Genomic DNA, 27,608 nt, shown 5'->3' on the forward strand with positions numbered 1-27,608 from the left:
GTTGAAGGTTTATAAAAATGATTCTTGGTGACAGATGTTATAAATGTCTTTGCTATTCCTCATTATCTCAAATATTATTTCAGCTTGTCCATATTTTGGCTGACCATTTCCCTCTTGGCTCTCGTGTCTTCGGAACTCTGGGGAAGCTTGCCGTCATTACTGCCACCGTTGCAATTTGTGCATGTCTTATTTACCTCTGGAGAGTTGTCCTTGCTGTGAGTATACTAAAATACCTTAGAGATAGGCTTTTAAGCATAAGTAAGCAGAAGTTTTTTGGTAAGCACAAATTTTTTACTAGACCATTTGTATGCACTCAGTACTTCAAATTTCCCTTTAAGCACGGCGTTCATTGCATCCCACAAATTGTAGTCATTCCAACATTCATTATCATTTAGATGGACATATTTTTAAAATTCTGTGAAATGTCTCTTTGACCCTCTTCTTTTAGAATTTCTCTAGTCTATCTCTATTCTCTATCTTCTATTAGAATATCTCTCATATATTTTGTAGTTTTTCAGTTGTCTTTCTATTATTGATGTCTAGCTTACATATGTGTTCTGAGAACGCATTTTCTATGATTTTGTTGACTTCAAGTTAAGGTGTATTTTATGACCCTGAATATGGTCTGTGTCAGTGAATGTTCTATATGAGCTTGAGAAGAATGTGTATTTTTCTATTGTAGAAAGTGTTCTACAGATGGTCATGGATCTAGGTGATTGGTGATGCAGTTCAGTCCAACTGTGTTCTTATATTTGAATATCTTTATGCTCAATCTGTCAATGACTGATAGAGGGTGTTGAATTCTTTCAGCTGTAATAATGTATATGTCTACTTCTCCTATCAGTTGTATCAGTTTTTGCCTCATGTATTTTGGCACTCTGTTGTTAATGCATGTACATTAAGGATTATGTTTTCTTGGAGAATTAAGCCTTTATTATTGACCTCAGTATCTCCAATAATTTCCCTTATTTTGTACATGTTTTGAAGGACAATTTAATTGTTCACAGAATTCTAGGTGGATGGGTTCTTTTCTTTTAACAGCATAAACATTTCATTCTTCTTGATTGCATGGTTTCTGAATTCTGAGTATTTTTTGTCCTGGTTCCTCTTGGGTAAGGTGTTATTTCTTCCATCTCCCTGCGACTCCAGCCCCCAACACTACCCCTTTAGTTTCTTCCAAAATTCTTTGTTTTCAATTTTCTCTTGATTGAATAGTATATGTCTAGGGATAGTCTTGTGTTTTTTGGTTTTTTTTTGTTTTGTTTTGTTTTTGGTTTGGTTTGGTTTTTTTGGAGGGGGGTATTTATCCTGCTTGAAATTCTTTGAGTTTCCTGAATCTGTGGTTTATGACTATCATTAATTTTGGAAAATTCTCAGTCATTTTCACTTCAAACGTATAATAGGTATTCCCATTGTGTGTATGTTACACCTTTTGTCATTGTCACACTGGTCTTGGATTTTCTCTGTTGTATTTTTAATTTTTGTGTGTGCGTTTCTGTTTTGGGTGTTTCTACTTGACATTTCCTTCTGCTTGTTGAGTCTTTCCTCAGCTGTGCTGTGTGTGTTAATAAATCCAATGAAGCCATTCCTTATTTCTGCTATGATGTTTTGGATTTCTAGAAGTCCTTTTGGATCCTAGAGTTATCGTTTCTGTGCTCACATTCACCACCTCTTCTTGCATACTGACTACTTCTTCCATTAGAGTCATTATCCTATTAATCAGAGCGGTTTTACATTCCCAGCCTGATTATCCCACCATCTCTGCCATAGGAAGTGTGATTCTAATGCTTGCATTCTGCGTTCAAAATATGTGGTTTTTCCTTTTAGGGTACCTTGTTAACTTTTTTGGGAAGCTTGGGGTCACGTCCGTGTTTAAAAAAACTGAGGTGAAGGCTTTTAGTGTAAAGTTTTGTCTTTACCTAGGTTTTAGGCTGAGTTTACTCCCCTATGAGACAGGAAGGAGGAAGAGCACTGTAGTTGAGTATTTCCCTTCATCTGTATTGCTTGTCTTCAGAAAAACCCCATTAGGCTTTGGAGAAATAGTTTCTCTGGAGGGCAGGCCTTCTAAGCAAGAACAGAACAGCATGAGTTTATTTATAAGTGGCTGTTTTTCCTCTTTTCCTGCCAATTTAGAAATCTTTCCCTTCAAAAAGAAAATATGCATATTAAGTACTTGTAAGGCCATCTCTCTTTCCATTTCCCCTGCTTAGGAAAGGAAACATGTGACATTAAAGGACTATCCATGGTTTCCTGTTTGCCCTCCGTAGATACACTTTCCTATAACAACATTTTTATGACTCACTTTTTGATACCATGATGATATTCCAATATCCTGGCAAGATGTTGGGGCTCGCTTCAGCATCACATCATCATTCAAAACTTTCAAATAGGGATATACGTCCTACAGATCAAGAAAATGTGTCTTTACCTTTTGTTCAAGTAGAGTCTTGCCTAGATATTATTGAGCTATAATTCATCAGGGGATGACTTGGGTCTGGGTGTTACTGGACCACCCAGACCACGTTCTCCAGTCTCAGTGTCTTAGTAATGAACACTGATCGAAAGGGAAACAAAGCAGGTGGCGTTTATTAGAGATAGGTTGTATACAGCGGAGCCACCAAGAAAGAGGAATATCGCTCCCCAAAAGGGTGGTGTGCCAGGCTTATAGAGGCACTTTTCCAAAGGGTGAGGGGCTGGGAGTGGGGAAGCATCCTTCAGTCCCACAGTCATTATCTTATGGTTGTTACTTTTCAGTGGACACAAGACAATCACAGGATGTCTTTTTCCATGGTTGACGTGCTTTTAGTGCTCCTAGAAAATAGAAATCCTAGTGCAGTCAGGCTTTAAATTGTTATTTCTACTTTTGCCCAGACAACCATTACTCCCTAATACCTGTTCTCTCTTTGGTTCACTTTTCCAGAAGTCTCCAGTATGGAAACTGTTAACCCTTGCCTTAGACCAGTGCCTTTACAGGAATTAAGTTCCTCTTGCTTTTCTTATACCTTCTCAACGGGAGCCCTTTTTGCTTTGTTTTTGAAATGTTAGCCGTCATTTCTTTTGGTGCCTGTGCTTTTGCCCTAGCCATGTTCCACTCTCTTTCTCATCTGAGGATGTGTTTTTGGAAGACCCTCTGTTTTTAGTGATCTAGGAAAATCATAGCGCCTGACATGTTGTAATTGTTTATTGATTCGGAAAGCAGCCAACCCTGTGTAACATTTCAGAAAGCTTTCTAGAGAATGAAAGAAGCGTGTCTGCATACAAAGGTTTTCCTTTTCTTTCCTTGCCGCTTCCTTCCTCCTTCCCATCCCTTCCCTTTCCTTCTCGCCCCCCTACCGCCCCCCTCCATCTCTCTCTCTCTCTCTCTCTCTGTCTGTCTCTTTCTTCCTCTCTCCCTTTCTCTCTCTCTCTCTTTCTTTTTTTCTTTTTTTGGCATTTCAAATGATCCTGGGTTCTGGACTTCAGTGTGGATGTTGGGTTTGACTACAAGAGAAAAAAAATTGGACAAATATTTTATTTATGTATTTTTAAAACTGTCCGCATTATGCACTGACAGAATTGAATATTTTGATATTTATTTAATATAATGTAAATCTATCTTTTGGTCAAAATAAGCTCTGAATCTTTCTGCTTTTATCAGAAATGGTTTATAAAGAATCATGAACTAAATATGAAATTCTACTTTTTTATTATATTAATGTTATGAATTCATTATGCTGAACAAAATGATCATTGTAATTTCATTGGATGACATTTCAGTATTTTATCAGGAAGAATAAGTTTTTACTATTACTATGTTTTGACCTCAAACTTAATTTTGTTTCTTCCTCTCTCAGACAGAGCCTCCAGTATATCCAGGTAAGATTTTAGGTTTGAGTCGTCTTTGTAATTTTTTTTCATTACTCGTGTTTGGTGTGGGTTTTAATTTTTTAACTAGGGATAAATATGGTGACTTCTGATGTCTAATTGACTTGTTAACTCTTGAAAATCTTTCTCTTCCCTGTTAGAGGCTAAGTGACAATGTGGAGGGATTTGCCTCTCTTAAGACAAGAGACCAGGGGAGGAAAACATCACAGGAGGAAGGAGAACAGAATGAGTGTAATTTTGCATAGAAATGATTAGGACAGAAGTGATGATATGAGCCTGAGGTGTGGAGTGAGTACTTTGCCATGACCTGGCTTTTGGTGAAATGTGAAGATGAGAAAACCCTCTTTGAGTCTGTCAAGAAGCCTAAGCTTAGAGAAGAAGCCAGGTATTGCCAGGCAGCGTGTGTGTCACAGGAGAGGGTTAAACCAAGGTTTTGAGTCTGAGGTGGAGGGAGCCATTCATGCCAGGGGAAAAGTGAACTTGATGCCAATGGGGGGCAATCTATTCTGCACGGACCCCATGGACTGTGGTGATTCTGTGGTGCTGTCTGTTGAGAGGCAAGGTGGCTACCTGACACTTAACAAGCCCTCAAAGACTGGTTGGTGTTCATCACTGTAAATGCAGCGGTGGTGGTGATGAGAAGAGTGACCTCAGGGCATGAGAGCTCTCACATTGGGCCAATGTAAGAGGAGTTTGCACTTTGTGTCTGTTAGAGGAGTCAGTGTTCTAGAGCTTACACGTATAGGAATGTCAGTGAAATGAGGTTTCTTGGGTTTAAAATGCTGCTGAAACTTGCTTTCTTCAGGCACAATGAGAAAGCTAAACAGTTAGTTACACCCATGTGTCAGATCATGTGCCTGTGCTGCTAATACAGTGGGATTATTCGATGTCACTGGTTTGGTAACAACCTTAAAAATTGTTTTATCTCCTTTTAGTTAATTTACAGCAAAAAACTGCAAAGATCAACACGTTGGAGAAAGAAACCACAGAGCTGGCTGAAGCAATATCCATGTGGGAACAGAAGGTAGCATTGCCCTTTCAAATATTTCTTGTGACTTCATTTTGATTAGTTTTACCTCTTGTAGTTCATCCTACTGACCTATTTCATGTGTTCTATACATACTTCCAATTCAAGACAAGCTTCACAAATGTAATAAAAAACTACCTTTTTATTTGTGAAAGGAGTCACACATCAGACATAGGCTTATCTACCACGATGCTATTTTTGAATTCTGATTCCTTTTTCATATGTTTTGTATATACATCAATGAATTAAAGATACATCTTCAAGAAGCGAAGAGAGAAAGTAACATTCACTCTGCTGAAGCTCTTAAGTTGAAAGTAAGAATCCTTGGGGCGCCTGGGTGGCGCAGTCGGTTAAGCGTCCGACTTCAGCCAGGTCACGATCTCGCGGTCCGCGAGTTCGAGCCCCGCGTCGGGCTCTGGGCTGATGGCTCAGAGCCTGGAGCCTGTTTCCGATTCTGTGTCTCCCTCTCTCTCTGCCCCTCCCCCATTCATGCTCTGTCTCTCTCTGTCCCCCCCCAAAAAATAAATAAATAAACGTTGAAAAAAAAAAATTTTTTTAAATAAAAAAAAAAAAAAAAAAAAAAAAGAAAGTAAGAATCCTTTCTTTGCCTAGATTGCGTTCTAAAAACACAAGTAAAATTAAGGAATTGTTATGACTCATTCAACATGTTCTGTTGAAGGAGAACATCAGAAAAGTTGAGCACTTCAATAAAATTTTAAATGACACCCTTCAAAGTGCACATGTTACCTTGCAATCAGAAAGAGAGAGAGAGAGGAATGTTAAGAATCAGGAAGTGCTAAGAGTTGGCTGCTTTTACTGTAATTTGACTTTGGAGGCTTTTTGTTCATTGGGTGAGGTGAGCATAGCATATTCGCTTGCTGTTTACCATAGTAGAGAGTGGGCCTCTGGGAGACAAACCTCCATCTGCACAGCTGGCATTTCACTAGGACCACCATGAGGAGTTTGCTATTTCAAGGACTAGGAAGTATCTTTTATTTTCACAACTAGGTCATTACCACATCATTCAGACCTGCCCTCCAAGATATGGAGAAAATCCCCCAAGATAGTTGAGAGATGAAGGGCAATAGCAAATTGTATACTGCCTTCTTCTCTTAATGCTCAACAATGTTCAGTGTGCATAGAGGAATATTCTCCTAAGAAAACCATTTGTGAGCCCTTTGACTGGAACTATTTTCCATGTTCTTTGCCTTCTCCTTGTTGTATTTATGCCCCAGGATCTTTCTTTGTTGCCATGCACAGTCCTGTTGCACTCACATTGTTGTGCGATCATTATTTCTTGAATGTATTTTCTCATATCTGTCCTAAAGTCAGAAGATGCAAACAGTCAATTGGAGGAACTGAGAGCCTGGAGGTCCCATAACCGTGCACTGGAAGGTATGTTGTCTGTTGGGGAGAAATCCCCATATGGTGGCAAAGACTTTGCACTGGGAAGGGAAAGAATGCCTTCTTGCCTTCACACTAGTTGCCCTTTTCCTGTCACCCCAAAACCAAGTCTCAGGTCATATGCACATGCACAAAATAACCATTTTTTTACAGCAAGGATAAAGACTGTGGAAGACATTCTTAATGCTTTGAGTTCTATTAAAGCAATCAGGGAAGAAACAGCCAAAAGGCTGAAGGAGAGAGGAGACGTCCTTGATAAATTCTATGAAGAAAGAAAAACGGCTACAGCAAAGTAAGACGTTCATGTGATAATGGTCCCGAGTACTGTTGTATGAATGAATGTGGTGGCCGCTATAGATAAACATATTTCTTCTAGAATTGGATCCAGAGTAATTTTGCCAAATGCATTCAGGAGAATTGTGCCTGCCCTTCCTACCTGGCTTCCTATAACCTGCATTTTCCTCTCTGTCCTTAGTGCTTGTTACACATTCTTGTGTCATGTACTTGGGGTAGAAGAGGGAAGATACTGGCATTAAACACACTGATGACAGGATCCCCTCTGGATCCATTTACATTGGCCTATACGTTTCAATCCCATCCCATTGTCTTATCAGCCGGGAATTAGGTCATCTTTGTTCAGCACCAGACTTGGGTCAAAAATATTTAGGGAAAACATTGACTTATCTTGCTGCAGAAACCATGGGAGTTTCTTTCTAGACTGTGGGTTGGGATGGCATCAGGACTGCATCTCTTCATCCAGTCTGCAAGTGAGCCTCGTATGAAGTGTGTCTTCATGGGTTCATTAGAAATTTGGTGCACCAGGTGCATGTTTCTTCTTTGGTCCAGTATTTCCTTTTGTTCTCAGGAGGAGGGCCTTTAGAGACCTTATTCACATTGAAAAGGAAATGCTTCCTTGTCTTCCCTGGAGACTCAGCTTCTGTTAGTCCTTTCCACACCCGGGGTGGAGCCTGCTCTGTCTCACTGGCATGTTGTTTTTGTTAATGTGTAAGCTCTTTGTGGGAGCAGGTACAGCACCCTGACCACCTTTCTATCTTCACCCCCTTACAACAGAGCCTCTACGTTACAGCCACCCCAGAAAGCATTTGCTGAAGGACTACCTGTGAGACCAGAGGGAAATGCATGTACCTTTCTCTGTCTAGTGCTTTTGTGTCCATTACTAACAGTCTTTCAATTTTGCATGTGATTCTTGAGTACATCCGGTGCCAAGTTGAAACCCTTTAAAGCAACACCATGGACAAAATAGTCTGAGGGCAACACAGCAAACCAGCCTTTCTAAGCATTTCCCTTTGCTGCCTTCACTGTCAATGAACTGAGTCTTGTTCAAGTAGACTGACTCCATGAAGTTGATAGTTTTCCATCTGAAATCTGTTTCCTGAAGATAACAGCCTGACTGTGGGACAGTTCACACCATGTTATATTTCAGCATATATTGCCACTCTAAGATTGGCCTTTCCCTCCACCAGGATCTTTGAAAGAGTGGGCAGGGGTTGCACTCCTGAACCTTAGTGGTGTATGGGAGTGATTTGCAATGCTGGTGAAGCCATATCCTGGAAGGCTGTCTTTCATGCTCAGTGTCTGTGTCAGGGTACAACTTCTGGACTGAGATTCAGTGCACTGCCCCATGGAGGTGTAAGGCAATGATGATCCCCTGCCTCACCCTAATGGGTACAGTTGGTCAGGCACAGGTTTTCACACTGACCTGAAATAGGCCTTCTCCATCTCAAACAAAAGACCAACTCTGGGAAGGCACAAGGTGCAATGTTATTTGATGACTTGACGATGAAGGAGTAGAAGCAGAGAACTAGAAAGGCGGCTCTGATTGTAGGCGACTTGGCAGCAGACGGAGGTTGAATTTTCTTTAACATTAAATGGGGTCTTCATTTCTCTGACTGTGTTGTCAGTCTGTGCATCGTTGGGGGAGGGGATAGGGATATTTGAATCTAGGCTTTAAGAGAGCTGAGAAGGAAAAAGGCAGAATTTCTGGACCTTGGCTACTGGACTGTGTATATATCTTTCCCATCTTAGGAATCTGGATATGACAAACTGTGAACTAGTGGCAATGAAGAATCAGATGGTAACTGCAGAGGAAAATCTGAAAATAGCTACAAGGGACATACACAAGTGCAAGTGAGTTCAGATACTAATTAGCAGCGGCTCATGAAACCCCTGTTCGTTTCTTAGTTCTAACCTTTGTACAATGGGTAGACTCCATGAATATAGTAATACAAACACAAATTCAGAGGACATATCCGTAGAGAATTAACAGATAGGGAAAGATAAGTATTAGAAAGAATAAGACAATTAAGCTACTAAACATTTCTGGGTCTCCAGCATTGACCTGCCCATGTAGAAACTTCATCCATGCCAACGTTCCTGAGGGGTGGTGTCAGTTGTCATAATCTATAGGAAAGCAGTGTGTCATAGGATGAAATCATATCCATCAACAAGGTAGTACCATCTGATGGTCGTGGTCTTTGCAACCCTAGGAAACCTGGTGAGTACACAAGTTAAAGGAGAATAGAACTTTATGTTGGCTTTATGATGAAAGTCACTTGTCACATGATGAATTAGGGCAAGATTGCAAATGGAAAAGAATTCTATGACCTCTGAACCCTACGGGCATGGAATAATGAGTAAGGAGAGGATGGAACAATAGCTTTGGTTCTGTACATTTATAATTGTGTGAAAAGTGTTTCATGTGAAAGGATAAATTGTATTGGGGGAAGATATGAGGATGACGGGAACATGAGCAGATTATTTATAATCCTACCTCATATTAGGCCTTATTTGACGAAAACAATTGTATCTCACAGACAGCAAATAAAACAAACACGAGAACAGCTGCAGAAGGCAGAACTCACCTTCACACACCAGGTAACGTGAGTTCTGCCTGACATAGTGAACCCTTAGTACCTCATGTGGTTGAGTGTAGTGGCCCTTGGAATTCCTAAACACGGACTTTTCATTGTTGCTTTTTCAGGTCGCAGTTTATGAGCGTAATGCTCAGGACAACCTGGTAAGTGTTTTCTTTTTTCCTCCTCTCTCTCTTTGGTTCCCAGTCTGGCACGACTGAAGGTGGATATGTTTTTCTCCCCTAGATCAAGACTCGGATCTGGGAGACGAAAATGGTGGAGCAGAGCCGAGAGGTCGCCCGCTTGAAACACAGGTGTGGGAGCGTGACATGAGTTTTTATGGGTGTTTTGAGGGATGACAGCTGTGCTGTTTAGTGTCTAGTCAGAGGACGTGGCGTTGCAACTCTGATAGAAGTCCATTCTTTTTCTGTATCCAAGACTGGATGAGATGGAAGGAAAGAGGCTGCTTGAGGGATACAGGAGGCGGAGACCAATGCCTGGAAGTCCAGAGATGCAGAACCCTGCGAGGAGAGGTAAAAGGGATGTGGTGATGTGCAGCAGCCTAATTTCTGCGGCAAAGCCTTCTCCTGTGGGTGATCATCGTGTGTCCTGGACAGAACAGCAAACACTAAGGACAGCAGGTGGTCTGAAGGGGTGACAGAAGGGTGTTCTCCTCTGGTACTACAAGCAGTGAGGCACTTGTCCCTGTGACTGGTGGAGCTCATGCCCCTCCTCTGGCTGTGACCCTCCCACCTCCTCTAGCATCCCCCTGTCTGAAGAGCTTGGAAAGGATGACAGGACAGGGGCCTCATCCTTCTTCCCACCCGGACTCAATGTGAAGACTTTAGTTTATTTGAGGAGAAGGTCATTTATTGACTATTTTTAATGTTCCTTTATTTTTATTGTTGTGAACTGTAGACCTACATTTCTGAATCCAAGCTCCAAATAGCTTCGTCCTCTGATGTTATCAGTGCAACTCTGCGGCTTCACTGCTAAACACCCATAGTTTTCCTTTACTCATTAATATAATATCAGTCAAGTTCAGTTCCATTCAGAAATAGTTACATAATACCAGCTCCCATGTGGAAGGCAGCTTATAGATAAGCTGAAAGACTGAACAATCTGCCTGGAGTCAGAAGAAACACACCCATGCTCTTCTGTGGAGGGTTTTTTGATGTTATCCACCAACTGACGCTCTCATTTTAATTTTTATCTGAAATGAGATGCTGAGTTATTACCCCTCATGTGTATTGAGAAATGGCTGTTTTGGTGACGATTTCCTGATTTCTCTCTGAGCTGCCCTGTTGAAAGTTATTTGACTAATTATGAAGAACATGAGCCAGGACCCTATGGTTTCTTCATTAAGATATGATGGGATGGATTTCCCCTTATCACTGGGGTGAACTGAGGCTTGTGGGTTACTCTCTGCCTCTCCTCCTGGTCCTGAGTGTGGGCGAGAGTTTAACACGTCACAAAATGTGGTGTTTGTGTGAATTCTTCACAGTCTACTAAAATCAGAGTAAACCTCTATCCCTTTCAGAGCCTTTAGCCGAAGCTGATGTCACTCCCATGAGTCACAACTACAAGCAGTCTACCAACAATGCCGAGAAGGACAAGGTAAATGCTGGGGCCATTTTCAGTTGTAGGTCTGTCAGGAAACCCTCATTTGTGCCACAGCATGCTCTGCGGCCTTATCCCTGTTTTCTGTGTTGTGTGATATGTCTGCCTGTTTATCTTTTCCAAATGCACAGCCTTAACCCAAGAGTCTACAGGCTTCTGTCTTTTCAGCCTGTCATCTTTTTTCTGGTCAGTTTAGTAGCCAAAGGAACTTAGAAGTTGACCACCTTATGGCTTTTCCCTTGTGTTCAAAATAACAACAACAGGAAGATACACTGCACTCTATAGCAAAGTCTCTAAGCTTGTTGACTCCTAACACACTACCTCTCTGTGGGATCAGTGTTGTTGTTATTTTCCTCTTTCTGGTCTCACTATTCATGGTGAAGACTGTCTGTTAGTTCTAAACGTGAAAAGACTTCCCTCCATCTTTATATTGTGTGCCTTGTACAATTTATGATGGTTTTAGACAAAGTCATTGTCATAACTCACCATCTTCACGTCTTCATGGGTAAATGAACTCTTTCGAATCCTTTTAAGCAGTATCTTAGGTAAAAGTATTCTGAACACAAGGTCCTTCAGTTTTATTCATATGAGCAGGTTCTCTTGTGTCTCCAGTCAGTGTTAGAGCTGATACCATCGCTCATGACACATCCCTGGAAATGTATACCAAAGTCAAAACACATTTGCATTAATTCTGTTTCATGAATGTCTGCCTCTTTTTTCCCATAGGATGTATTACTCTGTGTCTTGTAGTGTACACAAAACCAGAATTCCTTATGAATTCAGGTAAACACTTGGGGGCCTAGTACTCATTGATGTGTAATATGTTCCTCACAGCAAACATTTCCTCAGGTCCCCTACAAGACTCCAGGCATCCCCAACTCCCGAGTGGTTTCTTGGCCTTTGACAGCACTTGCAGAAAGTAGGAAGACCTCTTTCTCAGCGAGGGAAGCAGAGGGGGCCAAGTGTGGGGCCGGCAGGCAGAACTTGTCCCCAAGAGTAGCTGTGATTTCATGTGCAGAGAATGAGCTGTGTATTTGCAGTCCATTTTTCTGTGTTCGGAACAAGCCAAAAACAGAGCTTTTGCCGTCACTGTAGTGGAGGGATGCAAAGTGATCCTGGACTTGGATGTCTTCCTGTCTGGAATATGCCGCTTGATTAGTTTCGAATTACTTATTTAATCCTGTAAGATGGGGTCATTTTGTTCTAAATTCTCAGACATGGGCAGGGACATGTGGTGACAGTAGTTTAACCGCCTGTGTTTAGTTGCCTAAGCTGTAGGTGGTACCCAGTGGCAGGGACAGAGTTTTCAGGTACTGATGCTACTCTCTTGGATCCTGGTGGCAGAGTAGGGAGCAGGTGCTGACCCGTACTTCTATGGGTTTCAGCTGCTTTGCGGATTGGTTCTCTTGTGTGGCATCTGCACATAGCTGTCACTTCTGTTCTACAGGGCAGTGTGGATCCGTGGCGACCTCCTCCATCAACTGGAAGATTCTGCCCACCCTACTATAGAGGCCACCCTTTGATCTGGGCACATCCACCTCCTGTACCAGGTTCGGGACCATCCCGAACCCCTCCACCTGCACCACTTGGTAAGATGATCTGGGCAGTATGAGTTGGCTTGCTAAGAACCTTCATCTAATTTTTGTTGTTGTTGAGTCTTTTTTAAAGAAATTTGTTAATGTTTACTTATTTTTGAGACAGACAGAGACAGAGCATGAATGGGGGAGGGTCAGAGAGAGGGAGACACAGAATCTGAAGCAGGTTCCAGGCTCTGAGCTGTCAACACAGAGCCCGACGTGGGGCTGGAACTCACGCACTGTGAGATCATGACCTGAGCCGGAGTCGGATGCTTAACCGACTGAGCCACCCAGGCGCCCCGTTGTTCAGTCTTGTACAAGGTGCAGAGGTGGTACCACAGACCATTGCAACGCAAGGAAAATGCCTGCCATCATCACCACATTCCTTGAGTTTGTCATGATTGACTTGTCATCCTTGGGTCATTTCCCCCACCTTGTGTTGGTACAGGTGTCTCTTGTGGAGATGGAATGGGGCTGTATGCAGAAAAGCAGGCATAGCGCTTCAGCAGATGTGTGCCATACACAGTCCATGTGCTGGGCGGTGGGAGGCATGAGGCGCAGCCTAACGTATATCCATCCAGTTGAGCCCCCAGTCATCCACAGTTGTTTGAGGAGTTATGAAAACACCTGAACCAGGGCTTTTATGGGTCTTCATCAGAGTTTAAAGAATGGCTCTCCCTTTACCTTGGGATCACCTGAAGCATGTGGGATACCCTGTGCATGTGATTTGGGATCTGACTGGGCCAAAGAGTTTAAGTTGCTTGAGGAATGAGGAGAGTGGTTTTTGTTTATTGGGGTTTTTGTTTTGTTTGTTTTTGTGTGTTTTTTTTTTAATCTCTGCACAATCTACTCAAAGCAGAATAAACCTCCATCCCTTCTAGGGCCTTTTGCGGAACCACATGTTGCTCCTGTGAGTAACAACAACACTGACTCTACCAAAAGGATCATGGAGGACAAGGTAAATGCTGTGGACATTTTCAGTTGTAACTCTTTGGCAAAACCCTCCTTTTTCTGTTCAGCGCTCTCTCCTGGCTTTGCGTCTGCTTTGTGTGTTGTATGATATGTCTGCTTGTTTTTCTCAGTTTCCAAATGCACAGCCTTAACCCAAGAGTCTACAGGCTTCTGTCTTTTCAGCCTGTCATCTTTTTTCTGGTCAGTTTAGTAGCCAAAGGAACTTAGAAGTTGATCACCTTATGGCTTTTCCCTTGTGTTCAAAATAACAACAACAGGAAGATACACTGCACTCTATAGCAAAGTCTCTAAGCTTGTTGACTCCTAACACACTACCTCTCTGTGGGATCAGTGTTGTTGTTATTTTCCTCTTTCTGGTCTCACTATTCATGGTGAAGACTGTCTGTTAGTTCTAAACGTGAAAAGACTTCCCTCCATCTTTATATTGTGTGCCTTGTACAATATATGATGGTTTTAGACAAAGTCATTGTCATAACTCACCACCTTCCAGTCTTCATGGGTAAATGAACTGTTTCGAATCCTTTCAAGCAGTAACTTAGGTAAAAGTATTCTGAACACAAGGTCCTTCAGTTTTATTCATATGAGCAGGTTCTCTTGTGTCTCCAGTCAGTGTTAGAGCTGATACCATCACTCATGACACATCCCTGGAAATGTATACCAAAGTCAAAACACATTTGCATTAATTCTGTTTCATGAATGTCTGCCTCTTTTTTCCCATAGGATGTATTACTCTGTGTCTTGTAGTGTACACAAAACCAGAATTCCTTATGAATTCAGGTAAACACTTGGGGGCCTAGTACTCATTGATGTGTAATATGTTCCTCACAGCAAACATTTCCTCAGGTCCCCTACAAGACTCCAGGCATCCCCAACTCCCGAGTGGTTTCTTGGCCTTTGACAGCACTTGCAGAAAGTAGGAAGACCTCTTTCTCAGCGAGGGAAGCAGAGGGGGCCAAGTGTGGGGCCGGCAGGCAGAACTTGTCCCCAAGAGTAGCTGTGATTTCATGTGCAGAGAATGAGCTGTGTATTTGCAGTCCATTTTTCTGTGTTCCGAACAAGCCAAAAACAGAGCTTTTGCCGTCACTGTAGTGGAGGGATGCAAAGTGATCCTGGACTTGGATGTCTTCCTGTCTGGAATATGCCGCTTGATTAGTTTCGAATTACTTATTTAATCCTGTAAGATGGGGTCATTTTGTTCTAAATTCTCAGACATGGGCAGGGACATGTGGTGACAGTAGTTTAACCGCCTGTGTTTAGTTGCCTAAGCTGTAGGTGGTACCCAGTGGCAGGGACAGAGTTTTCAGGTACTGATGCTACTCTCTTGGATCCTGGTGGCAGAGTAGGGAGCAGGTGCTGACCCGTACTTCTATGGGTTTCAGCTGCTTTGCAGATTGGTTCTCTTGTGTGGCATCTGCACATAGCTGTCACTTCTGTTCTACAGGGCAGTGTGGATCCGTGGCGACCTCCTCCATCAACTGGAAGATTCTGCCCACGCTACTATAGAGGCCACCCTTTGATCTGGGCACATCCACCTCCTGTACCAGGTTCGGGACCATCCCGAACCCCTCCACCTGCACCACTTGGTAAGATGATCTGGGCAGTATGAGTTGGCTTGCTAAGAACCTTCATCTAATTTTTATTGTTGTTGAGTCTTTTTTAAAGAAATTTGTTAATGTTTACTTATTTTTGAGACAGACAGAGACAGAGCATGAATGGGGGAGGGTCAGAGAGAGGGAGACACAGAATCTGAAGCAGGTTCCAGGCTCTGAGCTGTCAACACAGAGCCCGACGTGGGGCTGGAACTCACGCACTGTGAGATCATGACCTGAGCCGGAGTCGGATGCTTAACCGACTGAGCCACCCAGGCGCCCCGTTGTTCAGTCTTGTACAAGGTGCAGAGGTGGTACCACAGACCATTGCAACGCAAGGAAAATGCCTGCCATCATCACCACATTCCTTGAGTTTGTCATGATTGACTTGTCATCCTTGGGTCATTTCCCCCACCTTGTGTTGGTACAGGTGTCTCTTGTGGAGATGGAATGGGGCTGTATGCAGAAAAGCAGGCATAGCGCTTCAGCAGATGTGTGCCATACACAGTCCATGTGCTGGGCGGTGGGAGGCATGAGGCACAGCCTAACATATATCCATCCAGTTGAGCCCCCAGTCATCCACAGTTGTTTGAGGAGTTATGAAAACACCTGAACCAGGGCTTTTATGGGTCTTCATCAGAGTTTAAAGAATGGCTCTCCCTTTACCTTGGGATCACCTGAAGCATGTGGGATACCCTGTGCATGTGATTTGGGATCTGACTGGGCCAAAGAGTTTAAGTTGCTTGAGGAATGAGGAGAGTGGTTTTTGTTTATTGGGGTTTTTGTTTTGTTTGTTTTTGTGTTTTTGTTTTTGTTTTTTTTAATCTCTGCACAATCTACTCAAAGCAGAATAAACCTCCATCCCTTCTAGGGCCTTTTGCGGATCCACATGTTGCTCCTGTGAGTAACAACAACACTGACTCTACCAAAAGGATCACGGAGGACAAGGTAAATGCTGTGGACATTTTCAGTTGTAACTCTTTGGCAAAACCCTCCTTTTTCTGTTCAGCGCTCTCTCCTGGCTTTGTGTCTGTTTTGTGTGTTGTATGATATGTCTGCTTGTTTTTCTCATTTTCCAAATGCACAACCTTAACCCAAGTGTCTCTGGGGTTCTCTACTTTCTGCCTGTCAACTCCTTGTGGAAGGTTTAGAACCAATCGTGCCTAGGGCTGAGCACCCAAGGGCTTTTCTGGTATATACCTGGAAATAACCCAGGGAGGAAGAGACCACACTCCACCTGGAAGTCTTTTGGCATGACTTATTTTTTCTGGACCTCCTCAGTGTGGAATCATTGCTCTTGCTGTTTCTTCCTGTTCTGTTTCTTTCTAGGGGATTAATGTGTTCAGAAAATCGGCAGTTATCCTTATGTTTTGAAAATGCAAACTGCCTTCACTCCAACTTATATTTTTGTATGTGTCATTTAGAGTGGTCTTAGACAAAGTATATGTAATACCCATCAACATTCAGCCTTTTTTTTTTTTTTTTTTTTTGTAAATGTGCTGTCTGGAATCTCTTCAGGTGTGCCCTGGGTATACATATTCTGAACGACAAGAGGTGACATATTTGTCCTAGAAAACACACATTGCTACATGGGTGGTGAAGAGAGACAATCCGTAATTACCTGCATTGTAATTCTCCACTGTGTCCTTTGTGTTCACATGAGCATGTTCTCTTGTGTTCTGTATCACTGTTACAGGTGAAACATGGAGATGTACAGCAGAAACGAAAGTGTATTTGTGTTAATTCTGTTATTTAGAATTTCAGCTTATCTTTTCAGAGAACAAAAGTACCCTGCGAGTTGTACTGTATTTAACTGAGAAGTACCACTGAATGAAAATAAATTAGCTAAGCCTACCTAACATGTATAGGTAACATATTTCTCTAAGAACATGCTTTTCGAGGTTCTCTGCATGACCTCAGGATCCCCATCCCCGAACATGTCTCTGTGCCCATGGATAGCACTTGCAGAGAGGAGAAGACCTCATTGTCGGGAGAGAAGCAGATCGGGCACAGGCGGGGGCTTAGAGGCAGAGCTTTGAGCCACGAGGGCTATGATTCCATGCGTGGAGCCTGGGATTGTCATTCCTTCTCAATCTGTAGTTCTTCACATACAAATAAGCAGCCTCTGTGGTGGAGGCGGATGCGGGGTGGAAGGCGATTCTGGACTTAAATGCCTTCCTATCAGGAATATGCTATTTTATTAATTTGGTACTCATTCCATAAATCCTCTCGGACAAGAGCTTGCTGTTCTACATTTGCACACATGTGGGAACACTGGTTTGTCCCCATAGCATCCGTTCCCCACCCCCAAAGCTATAAGTGGAACCCAAAGTATGGGTAGAGATTTTGGCACTGATGCTGCCCTCTTGGAACCTGGTGGTGGGGAAGCTGGCAGGAGATGAGCACTGCTTCTTTGGGTTGCCACCTTTTGCTGGTGTTGGTGCTTTGCTCTGTCCTATGAACATAGCTTTCTTTTCTGTTCTGCAGGCCATTATGAATGCAAGAGGGCCTGGTCCTTCCCCAGGATCGCCTTGCAGGCTGTCTCCCATGGACCACCCTTCACCACCAGTCACGGGCTCTGGGCCACCTCCACCTCCTCCACCAGCTCCTCCACGTACTAAATTTGGTAAGATGACCTGAACTGGATGAGTGACTGATAAAGCGTATTCGTCTTCTTGGTGAAAGACTTGGTGGGAATGATGTAGGGATGCTTGTGAGGGCTTGGCAATTCAACTGCAAACCTGCCTGAGGACAGTGTCACATATCTCAAGTTTCTCAGGACATAGTGTACAATGGGCTGTGTCATTTCCCTGTAATGAGGTCAGCTGTAGGTTTCTCTTGTCTACAAGAAAGAGGAGTTTTACACAAAGGCAGATGGATCAGGAGTACTGGTGCCTGTCTGAAAGACACAATGCTTTGAGCTCCGTGAAGGATGAGATGCACCCCTAAGTGTAGGTGCCTCAGGTGTCCCATCTGAAAGGGGGCACATGCATTATATGACACAGACCTTGTGGTCACCATAGTGGAAGTACCAGTGAAGGATCCAGTGCAAAACTGGGGGAAACTTGAATCACGCAGCAATAGAAGGGAAGTTGAGCACAGTAAGCAGAGTTTGAGGAGGTGCAGAGGGGAGGGCGTTGGGGTCAGCAGGATGGACTTGGAGGCCATTTCTGGCAGGGCCCACACACTGGGAAGGGAGCATGAGGATAGTGTGAAGTCTGCAAAGGACTGCTGCACGGGTTCAACCACAATGTAGAATGCAGTCATCATCTCTGAAATGTCAACGTTACCACAGTGCAACTAGTTCATAATCTAAATAAAGTTTGTTGTTTCCCTTGGTCTTCTGAAGGGTCTGGACATGTATGAAGAATGTCCTGGAAGATTTAGGAAATTAAACTTAGGAAACGCTTGTCTGCCTAAGTTAGTGTGTCTCAGTGAGACTAAATGTGAAGGCAGGTTGTAGATCAGCTGTGCTGCTTCCTTGGCCTTCAGCCTGAGTCAGACTCTTGGTGGGGAACTCAGGGGTGAGGAGGAGACGCCCCTGCTGAACTCTGGTCACCACACCCCTGCGTCTGCTGTCACCACCCTGCCTGCAGGTTTGCGTCTCCGAAAGTTCTCTCGCAATCTCCTGAGGTTTTGCCTGTGTTCCTGCTGTGTCAGCTCTAACACCAGCTCTCGGCGGTCATCTCAGAGCCTCAGGTTTGTAATCTGAGAAACAGGGACAATGTTGGTTTCTGAGGTGAGAAGCACTTAAAGAATTTGTAAAATGTATGGGAGGAGTGGACACTCACCCTTCTCAGGGTGGAAATGAATGTATCTCCACACAGAAGGTCCTCAACAGATGTTCATTCAATTTCATGAAACTAAGAGTGTAATGCCTGAGGCTGAGAGGTTGGCAATCCCTGTTTCAAAAAATACGCCAAGGACCCCTGTGTTTTTTCTTTTAAAATTCAGGTCCTACTTTACGAAAAAGAAAAAGATAACTGTGATAGTGTGTACATTCAGGGATCTATATCTAAGATTTGAAGACAGTCCTAATCCCTTAGAGGTAGACACACAGATGCAGCCACACAATTAAGTGTTCATCCAAGGCCACAGATATATTGTTGAAGACAAAATACGTAGAGGAGAACACAAGATCCCATTGCAATAACCCAAAATCTCTTTGCCTTACAGGAGAATGTGAAATTTGAAGAGGACCCTGAACTGTGACCACCGGCTGTGGTGATGTGATATATTTAGAAAAGTTGTCTGATATGCGTATTTGACTGAATTCTTTCCCTGACCATTCCTGTCCCCTCTATTTTGTTTTTCCTCGTTTCCCCTAATAAACCCATCACAGTTCTGTATCTCTGTCATTATCTGCTTCCAGGAGGACCTACGGTCATTCTGTGTTGATGTACACAGTGTGACCCCTGTATACACGGTCACAAACAGGTAGAATCTACAGGAATAGGGGCAGAAGATAAGTGACTGTTTGAATTGTATTGACTGCACATGTCCCGCTGGTTCCTTCTGGGGTGGTGGCCACAACCTTCCTCCAGATCTGGTGACAGTTGTGTTCACTCATCAATAGATCCTCGCAAGCACGTGGCACTTCCTACTCACCGTGGTGTGTGGTGATCAGCAGGGCAGCTATCAGCCCCCAGGACATGGCTGATTCGTGATTGCAAGACATGGATGAGGGGTCAGCAGTGTCTCGGGTAGAACAGTGAGGAAACCCTGCATGAATCCACACGTTGTGGATTTCCCCACGTACCAGCTACCTCACGGTAGCACCAATCCAGGTGGGAGCGGAGGTAGACTCAAGGTAGCAGTTGTGGGTGTGAGTCTTATAATGGCCCATATTCCTCTCAGTGTTTTCTGTTTTTATCTTTTATTTTGATGCAATGTTTATTTTTGAGTGAGAGAGAGACAGAGGGGCAGAGAGAGAGGGAGACACAGAATCCAAAGCAGGCTCCAGGCTCTGAGCTGTCAGCACAGATCCCGACGTGGGGCTCAAACTCACAAATCCTGAGATCATGACCTGAGCCAAAGTGGGACACGTAAGTGACTGAGCTACCAAGTCGCCCCGCCCCGCACTGTTTCCTTTTTGAGGGCCGGGCAGGGCAGATGTCAATGACATGATACCCATTCCTTCCTCACCACCAAGGAGGAGTTGGGTGTAAGCATGTGACTCTTTCCAGGTCCTCAAAGCCCATGCGTTCTGCCCCAGAGCCCCTGACTCCTGCTTGGCCCTCCTTCCTCCCAGGTTATGGAGGCAACCAGCCTTCCATCCACGTTGGGGTCATGGCTGGGCCACCAAGGGCTCAAAATCTGGCTGTCCACATGCTTCCCTGCGGTGGCTGGGAACAGCTGTGCTCCAGTAAAAGTCAGCATGAGCAGCTTCTCTAAACAGGATTCTCATCCACTGTGATCAGGGCCTGCGCTAAAACATGACAGGGGAGAGGGGGACACAGGAGATGTGGTGCCATTTCCTGGACAGGGCTGCACAGAGCAGAAGGCCAAGGCCTGCTAATCTCTGGATTCTGGATGGTAGGTGAGCAGTTTAAAACACCACAACCTTCTCTTACATCCAAAGAGAAACACTTATCTTCACCCAGCCTTCCTCTGATATGAAGAGATGGCAATTATTATTTGAAGGCACAATTATCTACCTATGAGTCTGATGGAAATGATTTCATCCATCTTCATCCCTAAAGCACTTTTCATTGAAATTACCCATATAGAGGCAGGAAATTTATACCAGATGTGTAGCTCCCTCTAGATGCGCATTCTGACCTTGTCCCATTTGTGTCCTCAAAGACATTATTGACAAGAAAAATAAGCTCTCAACATCAAGATGTTGACGTTAGAGAATGTGGTATAAATGGAATTTCATATGTTCTCAATTAGAAATAATTTTTAATGGTGAAGGAGAAATTAAAAATATTGTCATTTTTAATTGAAATATAGGAGACTCACCATGTTGTATTAGTTTCAGGCATATATCATGGTGATTCCGTGTGGATACATTACGCTCTCCAGGGACCTATACAAGGGTAGCTATATTGCGAACGCATGCAACGCTTTCTTACAGGATTGACGCTATTCTATGGGCTGTACCCTGGATCCCAATGAGTTATTCATTCCATAGCTGGAAGCCTGTATCTCTTTCTCAGAGGTGTCAACTTTTTTATTTACCCAAGCATTTTGGTGCTAAACACCATGACCTGTAGGTCAGCAGGTGTCAATTTGCAGTCTGTATTTCTGCGAATGCTGCTTAAAGCATTACACATGATATCATTATGTCAATAAATTCGGTTTCATTCTGCACTCAGTAAAAAGGAGAAGGAAAAGGTTTCTTTGTGTCCCCAGCCCTTCGCTAAGACCCTTCCTGACCAGGAGAACAGGCTTCACTGGACCAGCTGTACTCTCAGTACTTCCAGCTGAGCAGCCATGGCCTTGAGCATTGCAGGAATTCCCACGGCGGCCGGCAGAGGGCGCGCACGCACCACGCCCAGGGAGGGGCCGGGCCTCTGCGTGGGCAGTGTTGGCCTGAGAAGGCGCCCACTAGGCTTTTCTAATCCAGGGCGCCTCGGGGCTGGGAAGGCTTCCTTGCTTCTGAGGACCCAGTGCCTCTGAGTGTGGGCAAAGAGCCAGAGCTGCGTTTCCAGCAGGTTCCGCCCCTGGGCCTGGGGGAGACCCTGGAGGCTTCGCAGCCCCTTGGCGTCTCCTAGGTGGTGGGGCTGAGTCCCGAGGCGGGGGAGGCAGGGCCTGGGCGGCTTCCCCGGAAGCGCGGGTGGTCGGTTGGCGGCACAGTCCCTCGCTTTTTCTGGGCTGTTCCGTGGTTTGTTCCTCATTTCCCCTGCGGGTATTTCCCTGGAGGATCCGTGGATTCAGGGGATCCCGTGACGCCACGTCAGAGAGGCTGGGGTTGGTTGGTTCCTGGTCAGGCTTGTTTCGGGGGAGAAATCCTGACCCAAATTCGGAGGAACAGGAGCGGCATTCAGTTGGGAAGTGAAGACGCCAAATGTTGACTCTCAGGACCTTCTAGAAGAAGGAGCCGGGACCCACTCTCCGAGTCCTGCTGGAACCAGAGCCAGAGGTGAAAACACAATGTGCCCTCCACATCGCACATGCTTTTATGAACTTTCAGTGGGGACTTTTTCCCAACAATGTTGTAGTCGTTGGAAACAACTGGAAACCTGACAGGTATGTTGTGTCGGGAACCGCCCGTTTCTTGAATGTTCAATATTATTCCTGCACAGAATTTGTTACAGTTATCCTCTCTTGTCTTCATTGGAAGGAATCTCATCAATAATATCTTAAAAACATCCTCGTTACCTTATCCCCTTTTCAGTTGAGATTTGGCATGTTTTCTGATTTCTCATGAATTCGTGAACATCTGAAATACTTTTAAATTGATTGCAGGTTTTACTAAAAGCAGATTCACGGCGTCCCTCCAAGACTGCTCATGGTCAAAGAACATACCAAGGCCACTTCTCAGTATGGGTAAGACTGTACCAAACAAACATCCTGAATCAATTTTAGAAGAAAAAGCCTGATGGTATTTTTTCTTTATGAAAATTGATGCTTAGATACCCTGTTCGATACATTTCCACTTTTTTTTTCCTTTGTTTCTCATTTTCTCAGTCAGAGATTCACAGACCTGCCTGAGTTTTACATTCACCACACATACTTTCAAGTCTCCTTTCTCTCCCTGTGAGAAAGAAGACAGATCTTCTGATGCACAGGCAAGTTGCTGTAACTTCAAGATTTGTGGTGTACGTGTCTGTTAACTCCCCCCCCCAGTTGAAAATATCACCCCACCTTGAGTACTGCCATAAAAAATGTAATCTATGTTCACCAGTATGATTTCATTTCGTTATAGTGGATTTCTTCATTTGATATTTTGTGTATATGCATACATTAGATGTTTTAGTCCTGAGAAAATCCCACATGTAGTTGAAAGAAAAATGTATATCCTATATGGAAAATTAGGAGATTGCACATTAAATTCATAAATGTAGAATTTTTTTTTAATTTTTTTTTTTCAACGTTTATTTATTTTTGGGACAGAGAGAGACAGAGCATGAACGGGGGAGGGGCAGAGAGAGAGGGAGACACAGAATCGGAAACAGGCTCCAGGCTCTGAGCCATCAGCCCAGAGCCTGACGCGGGGCTCGAACTCCCGGACCGCGAGATCGTGACCTGGCTGAAGTCGGACACTTAACCGACTGCGCCACCCAGGCGCCCCTAGAATTTTTTAATGTTTTTATTTATTTTATTATTTTTTAAATATGCAATTCATTGTCAGATGGGTTTTCAGCAACACCCAGTGCTCATCCCAACAGGTGCCCTCCTCAATACCCATCACCCACCCTCCCCTTGCTCCAACCTCCATCAACCCTCAGTTTGTTCTCAGTTTTTAAGAGTCTCTTATGCTTTGGCTCCCTCCCTCTATAACCTCTTTTTTTTTCCCTTTTCCTCCCCCATGGGTTTCTGTTAAGTTTATCAGGATCCATATAAGAGTGAAAACATATGATATCTGTCTTTCGCTGTATGCATTATTTCACTTAGCAAAGCACTCTCCATTTCCATCCATGTTGCTACAAAAGGCCATATTTCATTCTTTCTCATTGCCATGTAGTATTCCATTGTGTATATAAATCACAATTTCTTTATCCATTCATCAGTTGATGGACATTTAGGCTCTTTCCACAATTTGGCTCTTGTTGAAAGTGCTGCTATAAACATTGGGGTACAAGTGCCACTAGGCATCAGCACTCCTGTATCTCTTGGGTAAATTCCTAGCAGTGCTATTGCTGGGTCATAGGGTAGGTCTATTTTTAATTTTTTGAGGAACCTCCACACTGTTTTCCAGAGTGGCTGCACAAATTTGCATTCCCACCAACAGTGCAAGAGGGTTCCTGTTTCTCCACATCCTCACCAGCATCTATAATCTCCTGATTTGTTCATTTTGGCCACTCTGACTGGCATGAGGTGATATCTGAGTGTGGTTTTGATTTGTATTTCCTTGATGAGGAGCGACGTTGAGCATCTTCTCATGTGCCTGTGGGCCATCTGGATGTCTTCTTTAGAAGTGTCTATTCATGTTTCCTGCCCGTTTCTTCACTGGATTATTTGTTTTTTGGGTGTGGAGCTTGGTGAGCTCTTTATAGATTTTGGATACTAGCCCTTTGTCCAATATGTCATTTGCAAATATCTTTTCCCATTCCGTTGGTTGCCTTTTAGTTTTGTTGGTTGTTTCCTTTGCTGTGCAGAAGCTTTTGATCTTGATGAGGTCCCAATAGTTCATTTTTGCTTTTAATTCCCTTGCCTTTGGGCATGTGTCCAGTAAGAAATTGCTGCGACTGAGGTCAGAGAGGTCTTTTCCTGCTTTTTCCTCTAGGGTTTGGATGGTTTCCTGTCTCACATTCAGGCCCTTCATCCATTTTGAGTTTATTTTTGTGAATGGTGTAAGAAAGTGGTCTAGTTTAATTCTTCTGCATGTTGCTGTCCAGTTCTACCAGCACCATTTGTTAAAGAGGCTGTCTTTTTTCCATTGGATGTTCTTTCCTGCTTTGTCAAAGATGAGTTGGCCATACGTTTGTGGGTCTAGTTCTGGGGTTTCTATTGCATTCCATTGGTCTATGTGTCTGTTTTTGTGCCAATACCATGCTGTCTTGATGATGACAGCTTTGTAGTAGAGGCTAAAGTCTGGGATTGTGATGCCTCCTGCTTTGGTCTTCTGCTTCAAAATTACTTTGGCTATTCGGGGCCTTTTGTGGTTCCATATGAATTTTAGGATTGCTTGTTCTAACTTCGAGAAGAATGCTGGTGCAATTTTGATTGGGATTGCATTGAATGTGTAGATAGCTTTGGGTAGTATTGACATTTTGACAATATTTATTCTTCCAATCCATGAGCAGGGAATGTCTTTCCATTTCTTTAAATCTTCTTCAATTACCTTCATACGTTTTCTATAGTTTTCAGCATACAGATCTTTTACATCTTTGGTTAGATTTATTCCTAGGTATTTTATGCTTCTTGGTGCAATTGTGAATGGGATCAGTTTCTTTGTCTTTCTGTTGCTTCATTATTAGTGTATAAGAATGCAACTGATTTCTGTACATTGATTTTGTATCCTGCAACCTTGCTGAATTCATGTATCAGTTCTAGCAGACTTTTGGTGGAGTCTACCGGATTTTCCATGTATAGTATCATGTCATCTGCAAAAAGCGAAAGCTTGACTTCATCTTTGCCAATCTTGATGCTTTGATTTCCTTTTGTTGTCTGATTGCTGATGCCAGCACTTCCAACACTATGTTAAACAATAGCGGTGAGAGTGGACATCCCTGTCGTGTTCCTGATCTCAAGGGGAAAGCTCTCAGTTTTTCCCCATTGAGGATGCTATTAGGTGTGGGCTTTTCATAAATGGCTTTTATGATGTTTAAGTATGTTCCTTCTATCCCGACTTGCTTGAGGGTTTTTATTAAGAAAGGATGCTGAATTTTGTCAAATGCTTTTTCTGCATCGATTGACAGGATCATATGGTTCTTATCTTTTCTTTTATTAACATGACGTATCACATTGATTGATTTGTGAATTTGAACCAGCCCTGCATCCCAAGAATGAATCCCACTTGATCATGGTGAATAATTCTTTTTATATGCTGTTGAATTCGATTTGCTAGTATCTTATTGAGAATTTTTGCATCCATATTCATCAGGGATGTTGGCCTGTAGTTCTCTTTTTTTACTTGGTCTCTGTCTGGTTTAGGAATCAAAGAAATACTGGCTTCATAGAATTAGCCTGGAAGTTTTCCTTCCCTTTCTATTTTTTTGGAATAGCTTGAGAAGGATAGGTATTATCTCTGCTTTAAATGTCTGGTAGAATTCCCCTGGGAAGCCATCTGGTCCTGGACTCTTATTTGTTGGGAGATTTTTGATAACTAATTCAGTTTCTTCGCTGGTATGGGTCTGTTCAAGCTTTCTGTTTCCTCCTGTTTGAGTTTTGGAAGTGTGTGGGTGTTTAGGAATTTGTCCATTTCTTCCAGGTTGCCCAGCTTGTTGGCATATAATTTTTCATAGTATTCCCTGATAATTGCTTGTATTTCTGAGGGATTGGTTGTAACAATTCTACTTTCATTCATGATTTCATCTATTTGGGTCTTCTCCCTTTTCTTTTTGAGAAGCATGGCTAGAGGTTTATCAATTTTGTTGATTTTTTTTCAAAAAAACAACTCTTGGTTTCATTGATCTGCTCTACAGTTGTTTTAGATTCTATATTGTTTATTTCTGGTCTGATCTTTATTATTTCTCTTCTTCTGCTGGGTTTGGGGTGTCTTTGCTGCTCTGCTTCTATTTCCTTTAGATGTGCTGTTAGACTTTGTATTTGGTATTTTTCTTGTTTCTTGAGATAGGCCTGGATTGCAATGTATTTTCCTCTCAGGACTGCCTTCGCTGCATCTCAAATCACTCTAAAATCTTAGAGGTTCAACTGTCTGCTTACATTCACCATCTCTTTTTGCATGTTGTCCACTTTTTTCATTATCTGCATTATCATAGGAATGGAAGTGGTTTTAAGTTCCCAGGATGATAATTCCTACATCTCTGCCATAGGAAGTGTAATTCTAATGCTTGCTATCTGTGTTCAAACTGTGTGGTTTTTACTATGCCTTGTAAGTTGTGTTGAAAGGCAAATGTTATGTGCTGGTAAAGGAACTGAGGTAAATAGGACATGAGTGTGAGGTTTTTATATTTATCTGGCTAGGGGTTAGTCTGAATTTACTCCCAGGTGAGACAGGAAGGTGAGAGCCCTGGAGTTGAGTATTTTCCCTCACCTGTATTGCTTACTCTTTGGGAAATCCCCAGTTAGGCTCTTCGTTCCTCTTGAGGGCAGATCTTTTCTGGAAGAACAGAATACTTTGGAATTTATTTCTAAATGAGTATTTGCCCCTCTCCCTGCCACTGGAGAAAACTTGCCTTCACACAGAAACACAAATATTAAGTATTTGGTGTGTTCATATTCCTTTTCACTTCCCCGCCTGTGGGGCTGGGTGACAAGGGACAGGGAAGCTCAGAGGTTCCTAAGTGGCTTTTTGATAGCATGATGATATTCTAATATCCTGGCAAGAGTTTAGGGCTGCCCTCAGCCTCTCATCATCCTTTAAAACTTTAGAATGGGGAAATATGTTAATGGTGTCAAAACCGGGTCATGCCTAGATTTGATTGAGCTAGAATTTATCAGGAGAACTGAGGTCTGCAGAGCTCTTTTTGCTCTTTTTTTAAACATCAACTGTTATTTCTGTTGTTGCTTGTGCTTTAGCTCTAGCCGTGTTTTATGCTTTTTCTCATTTGGTGGCTTTTGTTTGTAGCAGTCTGGAAAAAATCATGGCACCTGATGTGCCATAACTCTGTATGAATTCAGCAGACAGCCAACTCCATGTAGTATTTCAGAAGAACTTTCTAGAGAATAAAAGAGGCATATCTTAGCTCAAAGGTTTTGCCCGCCCTTCCTCTATCCCTCCCTCCCTCCCTCCCTTCCTGTTTCTTTATTTCAGGAATTCAAAATAATCCTAGTTCTAAACTTCAGTGTGGATACTGGATTTAAAAAAAAAATAAGGGAAATGACAATTTAAAGCATTTTTTAAATGTATTATCAATGGTCAAAATTGAATAGGCTGAATGTTCATTTA

At 43.1% G+C, this 27,608-nt stretch overlaps 1 protein-coding gene across 4 annotated transcripts in view; it reads left to right on the plus strand.

The window, feature by feature from the left end:
* Positions 1–19,275, plus strand: part of LOC122478350 (transport and Golgi organization protein 1 homolog) — a 98,298-nt gene extending 79,023 nt beyond the window's left edge. For 2 of the 4 annotated variants that reach the window (XM_043571985.1, XM_043571986.1), the window contains 7 exons: positions 12,236–12,377; positions 13,247–13,323; positions 14,779–14,920; positions 15,798–15,874; positions 17,414–17,552; positions 18,523–18,625; positions 19,103–19,275. In XM_043571985.1, coding sequence (XP_043427920.1) covers positions 12,236–12,377; positions 13,247–13,323; positions 14,779–14,920; positions 15,798–15,874; positions 17,414–17,552; positions 18,523–18,625; positions 19,103–19,112 — 690 coding nt within the window. In that variant the 3' untranslated portion in view covers positions 19,113–19,275. Of the gene's footprint in view, positions 1–83; positions 216–3,833; positions 3,856–4,799; positions 4,889–5,142; positions 5,206–6,219; positions 6,287–6,448; positions 6,588–8,341; positions 8,444–9,129; positions 9,191–9,296; positions 9,333–9,414; positions 9,483–9,606; positions 9,702–10,708; positions 10,786–12,235; positions 12,378–13,246; positions 13,324–14,778; positions 14,921–15,797; positions 15,875–17,413; positions 17,553–18,522; positions 18,626–19,102 lie in introns of all 4 variants that reach the window. The other 2 variants (XM_043571987.1, XM_043571989.1) reach the window with 2 other exon arrangements.
* The last annotated feature ends 8,333 nt before the right edge of the window (positions 19,276–27,608 follow it).

This window comes from Prionailurus bengalensis, unplaced genomic scaffold (genome assembly GCF_016509475.1).
Source record: "Prionailurus bengalensis isolate Pbe53 unplaced genomic scaffold, Fcat_Pben_1.1_paternal_pri Un_scaffold_53, whole genome shotgun sequence".
NCBI lineage: Eukaryota > Metazoa > Chordata > Mammalia > Carnivora > Felidae > Prionailurus > Prionailurus bengalensis.